The 17861-nt window shown below is 37.2% G+C and overlaps 1 protein-coding gene across 1 annotated transcript in view; it reads right to left on the reverse strand.

The window, feature by feature from the left end:
• The window catches only part of UNC13C (unc-13 homolog C), a 586721-nt gene that overhangs the window by 292305 nt on the left and 276555 nt on the right, over nt 1-17861 (reverse strand). The window contains exons 12-14 of the mRNA XM_034661708.1: nt 14468-14637; nt 11043-11158; nt 9064-9227 (exon numbers count right to left, since the gene is read on the reverse strand). Of these exons, the coding sequence (XP_034517599.1) occupies nt 9064-9227; nt 11043-11158; nt 14468-14637 (450 nt within the window). The remainder of the gene's footprint in view (nt 1-9063; nt 9228-11042; nt 11159-14467; nt 14638-17861) is intronic.

Below are 17861 nucleotides of genomic sequence, written 5' to 3' on the forward strand. Positions count from 1 at the left end.
TGTAGAGTGGGGGGGGGTGGAGAGGGAGAGAGAGAGAGAATGAATCTTAAGCAGGCTCCACACTCAGCGCAGAGCCAGATGTGGGACTCAATCTCACAACCCTGAGATCATGACCTGAGCCAAAATCAAGAGTCAGACACTTAATCAACAGAGCCATCCAGGCACCCCAACCTGTCCTTTTCTAGAAACTGTGACTAGAATCATGGTAAGTTACAGATGGTACCTCTTGGTACCAAACAATAGTCTACATTGAATTTTCCATTTCACATTCACTTTTAACCTAAATGGTAAATGATCAGGCAGTCAATATTATCAAGGAAATAGTAAGCATCAAAGTATACATTTCTTGGATGATGGAAAAAAAGAAAAAAAGACAAATTTTAAAGAAGGTATTAATCAGGGTTAGAGATTACACATCTTGGAAACCTTAAAAAAATGGTCAGCAAATTGCTTTTTTAGTATGTAGGGTAGAAATAGCGACTCTGGTTGGCCAATTTAGAGTTACAAGTACCCTGGCACAGGCATGATTCACTGCAAGCCTAACTCTATTCTGTGACCTTAGAAAAGCATCTTTATCACTCCTAGATTCAGTTTCTCCATCTTTGAAAAGATCTAATCCTTCCAAGCTTTAACATGCTATGCATCTCTGAATACAGATAACTGGTTGTGTCCAGCCATAAACATTACTTCCTCCCATCATCAACATTTGATTCTACTGGAGCCCATGGTTAAGAAGGATGGTCAGAAAGCAGGGGACAAGGGAGTCATCTGCTGGCATCCTTTGCTCCTTGGGAGTTTTCAGCTAACAGGCTTCTACACAGTCTTCAATTTGCAAAGCACTTCCCTCTGACTTTCTGTGTGCCTCTTCTTTATGTGTGGTTATTGCCAAGGTGACGCTTCTTGCTTCTAAGCAACTCCTTGAAAATCAATTCCTTTTAAAGGCTATAGTTTCAATGCTACTTATATTGTTCTCAGAGGGAGAGGGAAAACAGGATTTAAAGTACAATTAGCAATCTAAAACAACTGAATAGATCCTTGCAGCAAATCACCCCTTTAAAGTACACCTTCAAATAAAATAGGTCAAAAAGGACTATTGTAATCTCTGAAAACGCTAACATTTCCCGACACAGACACAATTGAAAACAATGTATTAATAATGTTTAAATCACCTGATTTTGCTTTTTGAAGAAAATGGGGTTAATGTCAAACCAATTTAACAAGTGGAATTTCAGCTTCATGGGAAAAGTTAGATTAACAAACTCAAAAAGATGATGCTTAAATTGCCAATAATGAGACAGTTACTGATATGCTTTCAGCTAAAACAATTGCTACAACATTATCAAGCATTAATTCTCAAATATTATTTGCAAAATGTTGGGAAGTCACGTGTATTTCAAATTATACATCCGAACCAATTCACTTGTTATTGTTTTGTAGGTATCACGAAGGGTGGGGAGCGGGGGAGGGAAAGACAATCTAACACACATGCCTTTGCAGGGACAATTGTCCCTAATCACATCATCTTATAGTTTTCAAGGGATTGAAACGCCCTTGATTCAAAAGACTTAAAGATCAATTTTTTTATATATAAAACTAAGAGCAGGGTGATTGGAAGGAAGCACCATAAAGACAACAATAATTTTTAGATCCTTTGGAGATTTCAGAGAAACAATACAAGATGAAAGGAAAGCCTATCTGTATTCTAATGTCAGAAATACACTAAAACAGTATTTATCATATTTGCTCCCTAAAATTCAAAATAGCATGCATTTCAGTGATTGCACACATGCTTGTCACTAAAGAGGGGGTCAAACACTTAAGGATCCACTTTCTCTTTTAGCGAAAAGCATAACTTTTCATAGATGCTATGGATTGCTGGAACTCAACTACAGAGGTTTTGAGTGTGAGGGCAGTGGTGGGAGACAGGAAAGTAAGGAAATGTTTAGGGTTTGGAGAAATAGGTGGAAGTTGAAGAGCAAGTAAGGCTGGGGCCCTCAGGCTGACCATCAGGTTCCTCTGACACCTCTCCCCATCTGTGCCCGGATTTGGTCCCTTCATGTCTATGCTCTTACAGTACCCATGTATACCTCAATTATGCTGTCTTGTTATTTCATTTCTTCTTCCTCTTTACTCTAGATCAGAAGCTCACTGAAGCAAGAGATATCTTTTACTGCTATATCCTAATGTCGTATATAAATCCTCATACTTAAATACTCAGAATGTCTGTCAAATAAATGAATTGTATCTTCTGGAATGGGGACTCCATGAGAGACTGGATCTTGACTTCTAGTCTGCTAATGTATTCTTAGGGCCGAGAAAACGCCTTGGCACATGATAGGCCCTCAATAAATATTTCTTACAGGAATGAGTGATTCATTCATCAATTAAGCAGTACTCTCCTTAGAAAGCAGGCTCATGGCTCAAGCAGCTAAAATAGATAGTGCCTTCAAAATAAACTGTATCCCAATAGTTCTAGTTCAAATATAAATTCAATTAAGAGGGCCTGTACCAAAGTAAAGGTCGCTTGTTAAGGAAACCAAGGTGAAAAACACTGACTTAATGCTTTTCTCATTTAGTATTACAGATGCATGACCATAGTCTAATGAAATCTCAGACTTTGTGAGATACCTGGGGCTTCATTTTACAATAAATTGAAGACTCATTAAACACTCAGTTAAAATGTATTTGTTTGACAGAAATCACCTCCAGAGGACAATTTAATCCCTGATACTGACATGGAATTCCCTGCGTGTGTTTAGGGGTGAATAGCAAGTCTATCAGAACGTTTAGAAGAGCATTTATGTTTGCATAGATAAATGAAAAGCATCAAGGACTCCCAAAATTCTCATGATGAAAATAGACTCTATGCCCAACATCGTGACACAAAATATGTAATGGTGTGCTTCTTTGGAAAGGAAACAGACTCTCGTTCTTGCTATCATATATTGGAATTTTTTTTTTAGATGGATTTACCATGTGGGAACAAATCCTCCTGGCCCTCGATCAATTGCTTGTCCAAACAGGAAAACTGTAATCCCTCTTCTCCCTCATGAATGTTCCAAAACAAAGAGTACATTTTTATGCAACAAACTGGGCTGATAAATTGTGCCCTCATAGAAAATGTTTTGTGGTAAAAGGAGACAGCATTTACCATAAGCAGGAGGTACCTTAGAGGACTGGGACGTTCAGTATTAATGTTCAGATTATTTACCAGCAAAATAGATTCAGCCCCCTTCTTATGATGAGAACCTATTGTTAAATTTGAAGATATATAGTTAGTTATTCATAAATTCTTTTTTAAAAATTGTGTTATTCGTTGGTGAACAATAGGTCAAGAGTCGATTTATAATTGAATTACAGGAGTATTATTTGGAAAACATGGTAAAAAAAATCTCTGAGCTAGGACAAACAATCCTAAAATTTGTGTGGAACCAGAAAAGACCCTGAATCGCCAAGGAAAGGTTGAAAAAGAAAAAGAAAGCTGGGGGCATCACTTTGCCTGATTTCAAGCTATACTAAAAAGCTGTGATCACCAAGACAGCATAGTACTGGCACAAAAACAGACACATAGACCAATGGAGCAGAATAGAGACTCCAGAAATGGACCTTCGACTCTATGGTCAACTAATCTTTGACAAAGCAGGAAAAAACAACCAGTGGAAAAAATTCTCTTCAATAAATGGTGCTGGGAAAATTGGACAGCTATATGCAAAAGAATGAAACTTGACCACTGTCTTACACCCTACACAAAGATAAACTCCAAATGGATGAAAGACCTCGATGTGAGACAGGAATCCATCAAAATCATAGAGGAGAACACAGGCTGTAACCTCTTTGACATCGGCCACAGCAACTTCTTTCATGACACATCTCCAAAGGCAAGAGAAACAAAAGAAAAAATGAACTTGTGGGACTTCATCAAGATAAAAATTTCTGCACAGCAAAGGAAACAGTCATCAAAACAAAGAGACAGTCCACAGAATGGGAGAAGATATTTGCAAATGAAACTAGAGATAAAAGGCTGGTATCCAAGATCTATAAAGAACTTCTCAAACTCAATACACGAGAAACAAATAATCAAATCAAAAAATGGGCAGAATATATGAGCAGACACTTTTCCAATGAAGACATACGAATGGCTAACAGACACATGATAAAATGTTCAAAATCATTAGCCATCAGGGAAATTCAAATCAAAACTACATTGAGATACCACCTTATGCCAGTTAGAATGGCAAAAATTAATAAGGCAAGAAACAACAAATGTTGGAGAGGATGTGGAGAAAGGGGAACCCTCTCACACCATTGGTGGGAATCCAAGTTGGTACAGCCACTATAGAAAACAGTGTGGAGGTACCTCAAAAAGTTAAAAATTGAGCTACCCTATTCACCAATTGCACTACTGGGTATTTACCCCAAAGATACAGACATAGTGAAGAGAAGGGCCATATGCACCCCAATGTTCATAGCAGCATTGTCCACAATAGCTAAATTGTGGAAGAAGCCGAGATGCCCCTTCAACAGATGGCTGGATTAAGAAGATGTGGTCCATATATACAATGGAATATTACTCAGCCATCAGAAAGAACGATTACATAACATTTGCAGCAACATGGACAGGACTAGAGGAGATTATGCTAAGTGAAATAAGTCAAGCAGAGAAAGTCAATTATCATATGGTTTCACTCACTTATGGAACATAAGAAATAGCAGGAAGACCGGTAGGAGAAGGAAGGGACGAATGAAGGGGGGTAAACAGAAGGGGCATGAACCACGACAGACTATGGACTCTGGGAAACAAACTGAGGGCTTCAGAGGGAAGGGGGGTGGGGGATCAGGATAGGCCAGTGAGGCCAGTGAAGGGTATTAAGGAGGGCATGTATTGCATGGAGCACTGGGTGTTATATGCAAACAATGAATCATGGAACACTACATCAAAAACTAATGATGTACTGTAGGATGACTAACATAACATAATAAAAATTAAAAAAAAAATCTCTGAAAGTTATATTTCAACACCTAACAGATGAATGTCAGTACTCTGATACTTCTCCAAATTAATAATCAATCAATATGGTATGCTCTAAAATGTATAAGGTAAAATAGATACCTACACCAGCTTTCAAGTTCTATTTTGCATGCTTCTGGCAACTCTGAACTTTTTTTTTTTTTTAAGACTTACTTATTCAAAAGAGAGAGATTGAGAGAGTGTGCAAGTTGGAGGAGGGGGAGAGGGAGAGAAAGAATCCCAAGCAGACTCCCTGTTGAGTGTGGAGCCCTGTGCTGGGCTGGATCTCAAGACCCAGAGATCATGACCTGAGCTGAAACTAAGAATAGGACCCTCAACTGACTGAGCCACCCTGGAGCCCTGGCAACTGTGAACTCCTGGTATGAAGAAATATGTCAGGAGAAGTTGAGAATAAACAGCCTCTACTTCTGATTCATTCAATTAAAAATATGTACTGAGTTTCTATCATGTACCCAGAATTTTTTATAAGGCAGTAATAAAACATATGGCTGTTGGATTCAAGATATCAAATTGTACATCTTTGAACAGAATGCAAGTGTCCCTCTAAGTGACACCATTTGATTATGTCTCTTAAACTAGATTACACATGTAATTATATTATTAACTTATTGATATAAAATGTGTACAGGTCTATATTTCCATAAAAACTATTTCAACAACGAAGGATCATCAATGAATAGTAAATGAAGAGATCATATTTATGTTGGTAGTCAAAATTTTTAGGACTTCGTAGACCGTCAAACAACAGAAATATTTTTTATTCTGGCGAGATGGTAAAATTTGTACTGTCAAAGCAAAATTGTACTGGATATGATGAAATAGGCCAGGAAAATTTTATTCAAGGGTGTGCAATAAGGAAGAGAAATCAAATTCAGTCTGAACTGAACTCCACTAAAATAACAAATGGGGACATTTTTAATGGCTGAATTGGAAGGGGGATGAATGGGAGTTTTTAAGAGCTGGAGTTGGGGGAATCATAGTCACCTGTGTTTGTTAACTGGCATTACCCAAAGAAAAGATAAACTTTCTCTTATTCTCATGACCCCAGATAGTATTACAACTTGGAACAAGGCACCTGTCCAAACTAGGTTCCTACCGCCCCCTCCTCCCACCCCCCATAGAGACTGGGAAACAGGAGTCTATACTCCTTGATGATTGCATTTGAGAGAGATGCCCCCCATGTCCTTGAGAAAGCTAGTCCTGGGTTGTAAAACAGGCAAGCGGCTTTCAGAATATTTACAATTTAAAGAATTTACCATTGTAAGTTTTCTAAAGTAAATGCTGTAAGAAAAGGAAGGTCAGGGACCTTTAGGTTTAAGCCTTCTGGATTTTGTAAAGGCCAAGGTGAGAGGGAGGTCAAGGGCCTAGAGGCAAGTAAGAAGTGTGTCTAAAGCTTTATCAGGTTGAGGGAAATGTGAGGGCCATCTTGGTCAGTACTCAAAGCCAAAAAAAACACTTAATAAAGAGAAATATCAATATCAAATCAAATGTATAACCGGAAGTAGATACAGTTGATCCTTGAAAAATATAGGGGTTAGGGTCACTGACTCCTGCACAGTCAAAACTCCACATGTAACTTTTGACTCCCCAAAACCTTAACTAGTAGCATACTATTAACTGTGACACATATTATTCACCAGTCACATAAATAGTCATAAACATGTATTTTGTGGGTTATATGTATTGTACATATTCTTAGAATAAGCTAGAGAAAGAAAGCATTAAGAAAATTGTAAGGAAAATACACTTACAGTACTGTAAACAAATCTATAATCTGTAAGTAGACCAATAGTCCAAACCCTAGTTGTTCAAGGGCCAACTACAGAATCTACTGCATCTTATCATCAAAGTGCTTTTCTCAATTTATCACCAAAAAAGAAGACATTTTTCCCCTTATGCCTTTCTGCCTTGCTCTCACTCTTTAAACCAGCAGTTGGCAATCTAAGGCCACAGACAAACCCAGCCCACAGTTTTTGTTTTTAAAATAAAATTTTGTCAGTACATGGCCATGCCCATTTGTTTACTTAGTATCTATGGCTGCTTTTGCACTTGGAATGCAGAGTGGAGCAGTTGTGACAGAGACTGCAGGACCCACAAAGCTAAAAATGTTTACTATGTGCCCTTCATAATTATGGGCTCGCACGTGGGTCACTGGATACCAAAGAAGTATCCAAAAATATTTTATTGTTACTGTTTCCTTAGGTTAAAGGTAAGAGAAAAATAGAAGTGATAAAATGAATAAAGGATGCTCTTCCTCTTTTAAACTATCATATAGTTACCCTTTCTCTATATTAACATGATTGTGTTTCTCAGAATGTAGGAAACACGGCAAAGAAGTAATGTGACATCAGCTCACAGAAATATTTTGGAATAAATTTAACTTGATCCTTTCTTTTACTGGTATTTTTTCCAGAAGCAGGCTTTTCACTGCTGTTGTTTTTCTGTTGTTGTTTTTAACATAGCTCCCTTTTGGCAGAACAGTTCTTTTATTTTTGACTGTTAAGCACAGTTGCATTTCTATTGTGCTCAATTTGATATGAGGTATTCTGAATAATAGCCAATGACATGGGACAGAGCCGACGACAAAGTCACAGACTCCATTATGGCTGCCCAATTACAAAATAGGTTGCCTTAAAAGGAGCGTGCTGTTGCTGTGTGTGAACAAGCAGAGGGATGAAGACCATCAGTAACGGATGCAGCAACAGGGTTTCTGATCTGGAGAGAGGTTCAGTTGCATGACCTCTAAGTTCCTCTTCCCCTCCATAATCTATAAGTCTTTATTATTTAGATTTAGGACATTCTTTCAACTAAAAAAAATACAATTGATCAAAAAAATTTTTAAATGTAGTCTGACATATGCTGTTCTGAAATCATGACTGGTGATTAAATGTTAGGAACAGTAAACTTTGAAGAAGAGCATTGATTTTGGTCCAGTCCACATCCATCATTAGATGGTTGAAAATGACTCATTATCTGGGCCAGCATCTATTTGCTTAACATGAAAATATGTTCTCATCCTTAATATGAATGTACAGTTTTCTAATATATGTACATAAATAGTTTACATTTTATATATCGTATATATCTGAACAAGATGCATTTATACACTGAGACCAGGTTTCAAAAGGTAACTGTAGACAAGGAATAACCCAATTCCTTTTTTTTTTTTTAATATTTTATTTATTGACAGAGATAGAGACAGCCAGTGAGAGAGGGAACACAAGCAGGGGGAGTGGGAGAGGAAGAAGCAGGCCCACAGCGGAGGAGCCTGAGGTGGGGCTCGATCCCATAACACCGGGATCACGCCCTGAGCCAAAGGCAGACGCTTAACCGCTGTGCCACCCAGGCACCCCGGAATAACCCAATTCTTAACTCTTACTGAAACTCCTTAGTAAAGGTCTGTATGGGTCACTTCCATAGAACCACATTTACTGCAGTTTGTGTGTTCTCAAAAAATCTTGTTTTTGCTGAATTAGCAGCAATGATATAAATATAGGAAGGAAGAACATGCAGCCTATTGTTTGGGTCAAGACACCGTCATGGCCCTGGATGTGTCTCTGACACTAACAGACTCTGTAGTTTGATGACGCACCTCAATCATCAGGCTTTAGCTTCCTCAGATATCAAATAAGGCATTGCTTCTCAAACTTTAGAATTTAAGAAGAACATCTGGAGGGCTTATTAAAACACAGATCACTGGGCCCCACTCCGGGAGTTTCTGATTCAGTAGGTTTGGGGTAGGGTGGAGAATTTACATTTGCAAGCTCCCAGTTGTTGCTAACGCTCTGTTGCTCAACGGAGCACACTCTGAGAACAAAATAAGGTTTGGGAAGGTGGTGGTAGTGAATTACCAAATCCTTAATTAACACTTTATATAAGTGTGAGAGAGAGTAGCCAGCATCAAATGGGCACATTCAAATCTAATTGACTTTGTAATCAAAATTTCATTTGAATTAGAAGAAAGGAGATGAATTTTTTTTTCTTTAGATTTCAACAGAGATTTTCGAACACTGTACGTATTCTAGGGTACTTACGTCATAGCTTGATAAATGGATTCAATCCCATAACGCATGGCAAATTCATCGACTATTTCTTGGGAAGCATCATCAAAGAAAACCTTCCAGGCTTCCTCCCCTTTGACCTCTGGGATTTTCACTCCACCATTAGACTTCACTTCAGTCAAGTAATGGAACAGATTCTAAAAGTAAGTGGTTTTCAGTTGTTCAGTAATTCCTCAGAATAGGCCAGAAATAGGTAACTGTATCTCTTGGTAATTTATATTTACACTGTGATTGCATCTAATGTTTCATCAGCATATAGAAGCAGTAGGAATATATTGGATTTTTTTTCTAACTCACCTCATATTATGCAAATTGGTTTTGTTTCTGCCTAGGTTTACACAGAATCAATGATTCAAATGTTTCATATGTACCAATTCACTGTAGAAGGAAGTAAAAGTTTTTTCATGTAAACATTTCTACATGCTAGAACCTACTTTGCACTCATGGGGTCGGAGTAAATTATAGGGCCCTGGATGAATACTGTGATTTGGCTATGTTAATACAGAATTTTAGTATGTAAAGGGCTTTGACTGTGAAATGGTAGGAGTCAGAGCTATGAATTGAAATTAAGAATGAATGAGAATTTTGTAATGAAATAAAAATTACTACATACAATTTTCTTTTTGCTTCTACCAAGTTTGAGAACTGACATATGGATCCAGCCTGGGTCACTAAAGGACCCTTTCTTGGATTTAATTCTCTTTGCTTCTTGGAGTAGCAGAAAAGGACTCTGGGAAGCAAAGTATAATGCTGTTCCTCTGATCCCAAATATTCTCTGCCCAAACTTTAAGGCCAGTGTTGGCGCTCTATCCTGCCAGTTCAGGGATTTCTATTTATTGATTTGAAAACTGAACCACCTTTCTTAAAGGAATAATACCACTGGCCAGACTAGAGTCAGGAAATGAAGCCTAGGTCCTATATCTAATTATGTGTAATGTGTAAATGACTTAAATACTGTTCCCCATTCCTTCTTTAGTAAAATGGAAGTGGAAATAATTCCACATGTAAATTTTCATAGATACATTTAGGAAAAATTATATGCAAAGAGCAGAGATTCTCTGTTATCTTTTTCTACCTTAGGAAGGTACTTTCTTCTCCACCTCTCTGAACATGGGGAAAGGCACATTCCTCAGCTTCACCTCTTATTTTCTGATACATGGGACAAGTGTCATTTTTATCAGAGAAAGGCTCTAGGGACAACTCCAAGCTCTCAGATGCAAAGCGACCAAAAGAAGTCCAAGATCACATGTCTGTATATCTACACTGAGGTGAATCTGCCCTTTGAATTCAAATTGGGTAGTCTAACCTCTATGCCAACCAAGGCCTACTTCAGGCATGGGTATATGCTCTACTATTCGTGGGTGGTAGGGACATTTTGATCCTCTCTATTCCTAGCATGTTTGTGGAATCAGTAATTAAAATGGTGGATGGTTCAATATGTATGAAGCTCTTTGTTATTCTAGAAAAAGAAAAAAAAATCATTGCTTATTACACTGGCTACCAAAAGCCACTGATGTAATACCAGCATTTTTGTATTTCTAATCCTCCCCACTAAATCTTTAATAAAATATGAACACTAACTCAAGAGTTCTCAAAAATAATCATATTTGGATCCTCTCCTGCATTACTAAAGTACTGCATGTTTAATGCTTCCAAAATATTTGTCATAACTTTTGTTTTTTAAACAAATGCTTTTGATATTTGCCTTGTTTGTTAATACCTGCCTCCTGTGTTTGTTCTGACTCTCAGTAGAGGACATCTGCCCACTCCACAGAGAGCAACACATAGGCTGTATGATACCCTAGCACATCGCAAGCTATAGTACAGGGTCAGAACTCCGGGAACAACTGCACAAACCTAATTCAATTGTATTTTGAAACCAAATATTTTGTTGTATAATCCATAAAGGCCTATTTCTTTTCTCGGTTTTATTATGAATACAATTCACTTACCTCATGTAAACATGTATACTGTATATGATATGGGGCAACCTTCTCCTCTCCTTTTATTTCCACATTAATTTTCAATCGAATGGCCCCAGACACAGCTGACTTATCTGTCCGTTTCTCTGACAAAGCAAAAAAGTAATTGGTCATTTTTGAAAATACCATATTTCTCAAAGAATTTCTCAAGAGCTTTAAAAAGGTTTCCAGAGCTAAAAGCCACTTTCCTCGATCAGGTTTGATTATTAGCTAGCCATTATGATTCTGGTAAACACAATTTAAAATACTGTTCCTATTGTGTCACTAATTGTCAAACTGCATTATGGATACGTCAAATAAAGCAGCTTAATCAGAAGACCCTGCCATTCTGATACAAATTTCTGTGTACTTGATCAGTTTATATAAGGAAATTAATTGTTTGGGCAATTAAAAGCAAGATAACTTAAAAATACAATTAACCAGAAAACTATTTCATGCAAAAGCTTTCACTTCTCTTTCTATGCTTGAAAAGATAAGTCAAAGCTCTAACAAAAAATTTTTTCATAATTTATCAGTGATTCATAAAGACCTACAGTCTATGGCCTGTGCTTACTAATGTGTTGGATTAACTATTTGGATGGAATCAATATGTAGTCAATTCAGTCAAATAATGTGTATGTGTGATCAATATGATCTGATCAGTAGCTTTAAGAGGAAAAAAAAGCATAACCACAAAATTCCTAGAGTTTGTACATAGGGGACCTACATTTGATACCTACTTCACAGATGAAATAAAAAGAGGCAAGCTGACCCATTTCACAAATGAAACACAAGGAGGTAGAGTGACAGAGAAAGTGGCAAAGACTTATTGACCCTCTTTCTAAGCATAACTGTATTTATAGACATAAAAGTACAGTGAAATCATGAAGTCTGCCTTTTTCTTGTGGAATGTCTGCTGACTTTTCATTGTTAATATTTGATAGTCATTATGTTATGAAGATTGTTCCCTGAGGAGTGCCAGGATCACGAGAGTTTCTCCTACTGTCTGGGAGATAGTTGATTCTCAACAAATATTCAAGTTCTCCACTGGGGCCAAAAGAATGCAAGTCCTGGAATCTTTCTATCACAGACCTCTGTTCAAAGTCCCAGGGAGCATTGCTGGTTCTTTGATTTTAACTATCATCCTCCCCATAGACCAATGGGACACAGGCTCTGCTTAGATGCCCAGGGATTTCGGCCAAGTCCTCCTCTGCATGGCAGAATGAATTCTATGTGATATGTACTCTATTGTACAATATGTACTATATGGTACTTATGGGGATTGAACCTACTGAGGGATTTTACACGAATCTAAAACCTGTCCTTCCCGGCCTCCCTCCTTCTCTCCTTCTCTCTCCTCTAAAACTCCCAATATCAGCAAAAGAGGGCATAAACATAAAAACCGACGGTGAGCAGAAATTTCCCTGTCCTGTTGCTCATATTTTCCTCCCCATACATGGAAGGACCATTTCAGCATAAGAGCTGAGTAGCCGATTTTTACTGATTTTACTAATAGTTCATTCAAGCTCCTTGACAAAGTGAATAGACCCACATCAAAAAACATGTGACAGGGGAGCCTGGGTGGCACAGCGGTTAAGCGTCTGCCTTCGGCTCAGGGCGTGATCCCGGCATTATGGGATCGAGCCCCACATCAGGCTCCTCCGCTGTGAGCCTGCTTCTTCCTCTCCCACTCCCCTGCTGTGTTCCCTCTCTCTCTGGCTGTCTCTATCTCTGTCAAATAAATAAATAAAATTTTAAAAAAAAAAAAACGTGACAGGAGGCAAAGAACATCAAAAGAATTGTTCTTTTGTCAAAAGAATGATTTAAGGAATTTCTGTTTTGGATTCTAACTACTTCAATTCAAGGACATGCTAACCTACTACAGAATAAAAAGTCTATGTACAGGTAAAGCAGTTTACAACACAATTTGTGAGTATTGCACAGAGCTCAGGGCCTGAAGTTTGCTCTTACCTAACATCTCTGTTTTCATATAGAAAGTTGTCTTATAGTATAAACAAGATACAAGAGGATGATCACTATAACTGAAAAAAATGCATCAATAATGTAGAAGCACCAATTTTCTTTAAGGAAGATTTCTTTGAATTACATCTTGATATTGGGTTCTTAGTCTAGCTCGAATCCTTTGTATCCAGATAAGTTATATATCTTTCCTTCTTTAAAATGATTGTATTATTTAGAGTTTCATTAACTCTATGACTTAATCCTTTTACTTTGTCAAATATTACATTATTTGAAGTATTTGGGTTTATCAAAAAGCCAAAAGCACTCTTTAATTTACTACAATATATTGATATCCTAAATGGAAACTCTTTGTAATCCTGGGACTGTATAAACACTTCCTTGATTTAACCAGCCCTTAAAAATTTAACTAAAATATTTCAGATCATATGACTAAAAAATTTTCGATCTGACAATACTCAGTTTGTTCTCTGTATTGATAGATCAGATTCTGGTTTTGTTTTTTCATTTGTTTTGTCTTTTAGATTCCATTTATGAGTGAATGGGGTTGGGGAATGGGCAAAATAGGTGAAGGGGAGTGGGAGAAACAGGCTTGTGGTTATGGAATGAATAAATCATGGGAATAAGAGGTACAGCACAGGGAATATAGTCAGTAATATTGTAATAGTGTTGCATGGTGATGGATGGTAGCTACACTTGTGTGAACACAGCATAGCATCCAGAGTTGAATCAGTACGTTGTACACCTGAAGCTAATGGAAAATTGTGTATCAACTATAGGCAAAAATGTTTTTTTAAAAAGATATTTTGGATCATGTCCTTTATAGAAACTGAGCTGATCCATATATTTTTTTACTACTATTAAATCAGCACTGAAGATTCTAGATTATTCAATTACTGTAAAAGTCAAAATACAACTTTATTTAATTCTTGGTTCCATAATAAAATTTCATTTAAAAAGTCATGCCAACTAAACATATTCTCGATATTTTTATCAAGAGAGTAAATATAAATCCACATATATATGGCTTTGCCAACTAAACCCTACTTTTCTATCATCATTTGAAAGATATTCAAAATACACTTCTCCTTTATTGCTAAAATTTCAGTAAGGGACCAAAAGGAAATGAGTCAAACAGCATAAAGTCATATGTTTTTTGTTTCCTCATTTGGCAGTTTTTGAAGTTATATTTATGAATTAAAAATCAAGAAGGGGATATTTTTTCCCAAAAGACACCCAGTTGATTTTTTGAAAGGGTTTCTGTTTTCTTCTCAAATTTACCAACATTTTTCAATACTACTGAAATTGAATAAGTATTTCAGCAGAATGCGATAGAAAGCCATTGATTATTTTTACTTATATGGGAATATAACACAGGCCACAGATATTCTGAAATTTTATTTAACTTTTTTTCAAGTAAATTTAAAAATAGTTACCTAAGTTGTACCAGACATCCATCTCTCCACTCAGGGTTCTCACTTCTACAATTGTTTGTCCCAAAAAGTCATCTGACTCCTTTTTGAAATGTTGCTTGACTCTGGATTTAATGTCATCATCTTCATCCCACACTCTGACTTTAATTCGGTCTGTGGAGTTATGACACTCACTGAAAATAAATGTGGATAAGTTAACAACCATTGGTAACTGCTCTAACTAGCATTTGACCTTAGCAACTCTTTCTAAACCTGTCTAATCCAGAAAGGCATAGTATGTTATCTAATAAATGAGATTTCCCACTGACCCATTCCATCTATAGGATGTTACAAGTGTCAGGGATATTGAAAAATGTTGCATTTAAGCAATGTTAGTAAGGGGTAATCATACCCTATTCCACCATATTTCCTTTAACTGAATTAAATATAATAAAATATGGCTCAAAAATCTTTAGTGTATTTTCTCTGTGATATATTTCCTTTTTGCAATGGTTATCTAGAACAACACGACCATGCTCAGAAAATACTGCACCATCAATATAAAGCTAATTTTACTGCTATGGATGTCACAGAGCATAAATGACAATACAGTTATGTACTAGTACTTAATAAACTAAAAATCCCAGTAAGTATATAAGATACTGTTAAATCAATCAGAATTAGAGCAAAATCCTTCTGTTTTTAAGAATAAACTGCACACTTTCATCCATTTCTCATTTGAAGGTTCCCTCCACCTACTCTTGTTGAACCCACACATATGATGTTAGTATTTCCCACACATATTATGGTGTTTCCTGACCCTATGGCTTTTGTATGCACTCTTCCCTATGCTCCTGTGCCTGCCAACCAATCATTCTTTAAGCATTGGGTCATCAACTGTTCTTTTTTTTTGTAGCTATTGAGCCAATTAGGATGATCAATGATGAGCTCCAATTTGCTCTGCACATGCATTCACTCTAGCATAAGGATCTTCAACATAGGATCAGTGGATGAATTCTGAACATCAAAAATGTATAAAGAACTTATAAAACTCAACATCCAAAAACAAATAATCCAGTTAAACAATGGGCAGAAGATGCAAACAGACATTTTTCCAAAGAAGACATACAATGGCTAACAGACACATGAAAAAATGTTCAACATTACTCATCAAGGAAATACAAGTAAAAACTACCATGAGATATCACCTCACACCAGTCAGAAAAGCTAAAATTAACAACCCATGAAACAACAGATGTTAGCGAGGATGCGGAGAAAGGGGAACCCTCTACACTGTTGGTGGGAATGCAAACTCTTGTAGCCACTCTGGAAAACAGTATGGATGGTCCTCAAAAAGTTACAACTAGAACTACCCTATGATCCAGCAATTGCACAACCAGAAGAATGAAACTGGACCACTTTCTTACACTATACACAAAAAAATTCAAAATGGATGAAAGACATAAACGTGAGACAGGAATCCATCAAAATCCTAGAGAAGAACACAGACAGCAACCTCTTTGACCTCAGCTGCAGCAACTTCTCATTAGACACGTCTTCAGAGGCAAGGGAAACAAAAGCAAAACTTAACTACTGGGACTGCATCAAGCTGAAAAGCTTTTGCACAGCACAGGAAGCAACAAAACTAAAAGGCAACCTACAGAATGAGAGAAGATATTCACAAATGACCTATCAGATAAAGGGCTAGTATCCAAAATCTATAAAGAACTTATCAAACTCAACCCCCCTCCCAAAAAAAATCCAGTGAAGAAATAGGCAGAAGACATAAGCAGACATTTCTCCAAAGAAGACATCTGAATGGCCAAAAGCCACATGAAAAAATGCTCAACATCACTTGACATCAGGGAAATACAAATCAAAACCACAATGAGATACCACCTCACACCAGTCAGAATGGCTAAAATTAACAACTCAGGAAACAATAGATGTTGACAATGATGCAGAGAAACGGGAACCCTTTTACAATGTTGGTGGGAATGCAAACTGGTGCAGCCACTCTGGAAAACAGTATGGTGGTTTCTCAAAAAGTTAAAAATAGAACTATCTTATGACCCAGCAATTGCACCACTAGGTATTTATCCAAAGGACACAAACATAGTGATTGGAAGGGGCACACACACCCCAATGTTTATAGCAGCAATGTCCACATAGCCAAACTATGGAAAAAGCCCAGATGTCCATCATCAGATGAATGGATAAAGAAGATGTGGTATATATATACAATGGAATATTACTTCACCATCAATAAGAATGAAATCTTGCCATTTGCAACAATGTGGCTGGAACTAGAGGGTATTAAGTGAAATAAGTCATTTGGAGAAAGACAAATACCATGTGATTTCACTCATATGTGGAATTTAAGAAACAAAACAGATTAACACAGGGGAAGGGAATGAAAAATAAAACATGATAAAAAACAGTAAGGGAGGCAAACCATAAAACACACTTTAACTATAGAGAACAAACTGAGGGTTGCTGGAGGGGAGGTGGGTGGTGGAATGAATTAACTGGGTGATGGGCATTAAGAAGGGCCCTTGATCTAATGAGCACTAGGTGGTATATGCAAGTGATGAATCACTAAATTCTACCCCTGAAACAAATAATACACTATATGTTAATTAAATTCAAATTAAAAAATGAAAACAAAGAACAAAACCAAAAAACAAACAAAAAAGATAGAACTACCCTATGACCCAGCAATTGTACTACTAGGTATTTACCCAAAGGATAAAAAAAAATACTGATTCAGGGGGCACCTGGGTGGCACAGTGGTTAAGTGTCTGCCTTCGGCTCAGGGCGTGATCCTGGCGTCGTGGGATCGAGCCCCACATCAGGCTCCTCCGCTATGAGCCTGCTTCTTCCTCTCCCACTCCCCCTGCTTGTGTTCCCTCTCTCGCTGGCTGTCTCTATCTCTGTCGAATTAATAAATAAAAAAAAATCTAAAAAAAAAAATACTGATTCAAAGGGGCATAGTACCCCAATGCTTATGGCAGCATTATCAACAATAGCCAAATTATAGAAATAGCCCACATGTCCATCAACTGATGAATGGATAAAGAAGATGTGGCATATCTACATGGAATATTACTCAGCCATAAAAAAGAATGAAATTGTTCCATTTGCAATGACAGGGATTGAGCTAGAGTGTATTAGGCTAAGCAAAATAAGTCAGAGAAAGACAAATACTATATGATTTCTCTCATATGTGGAATTTAAGAAACAAAACAGATAATATGGGGGAAGAAAAAGAGGCAAATCAGAAAATAAACCCTTGACTATAGAGAACAAACTAAGGTTTGTTGATGGGGGGGGGATGGGCTACATGGGTGATGGGGATTAAGGAGGGCACTTGTGATGAGCACTGAATATTGTATGTAAGTGATGAATCACTAACTTC

The sequence above is a fragment of the Ailuropoda melanoleuca genome, chromosome 5 (genome assembly GCF_002007445.2).
Source record: "Ailuropoda melanoleuca isolate Jingjing chromosome 5, ASM200744v2, whole genome shotgun sequence".
NCBI classification, from domain to species: domain Eukaryota; kingdom Metazoa; phylum Chordata; class Mammalia; order Carnivora; family Ursidae; genus Ailuropoda; species Ailuropoda melanoleuca.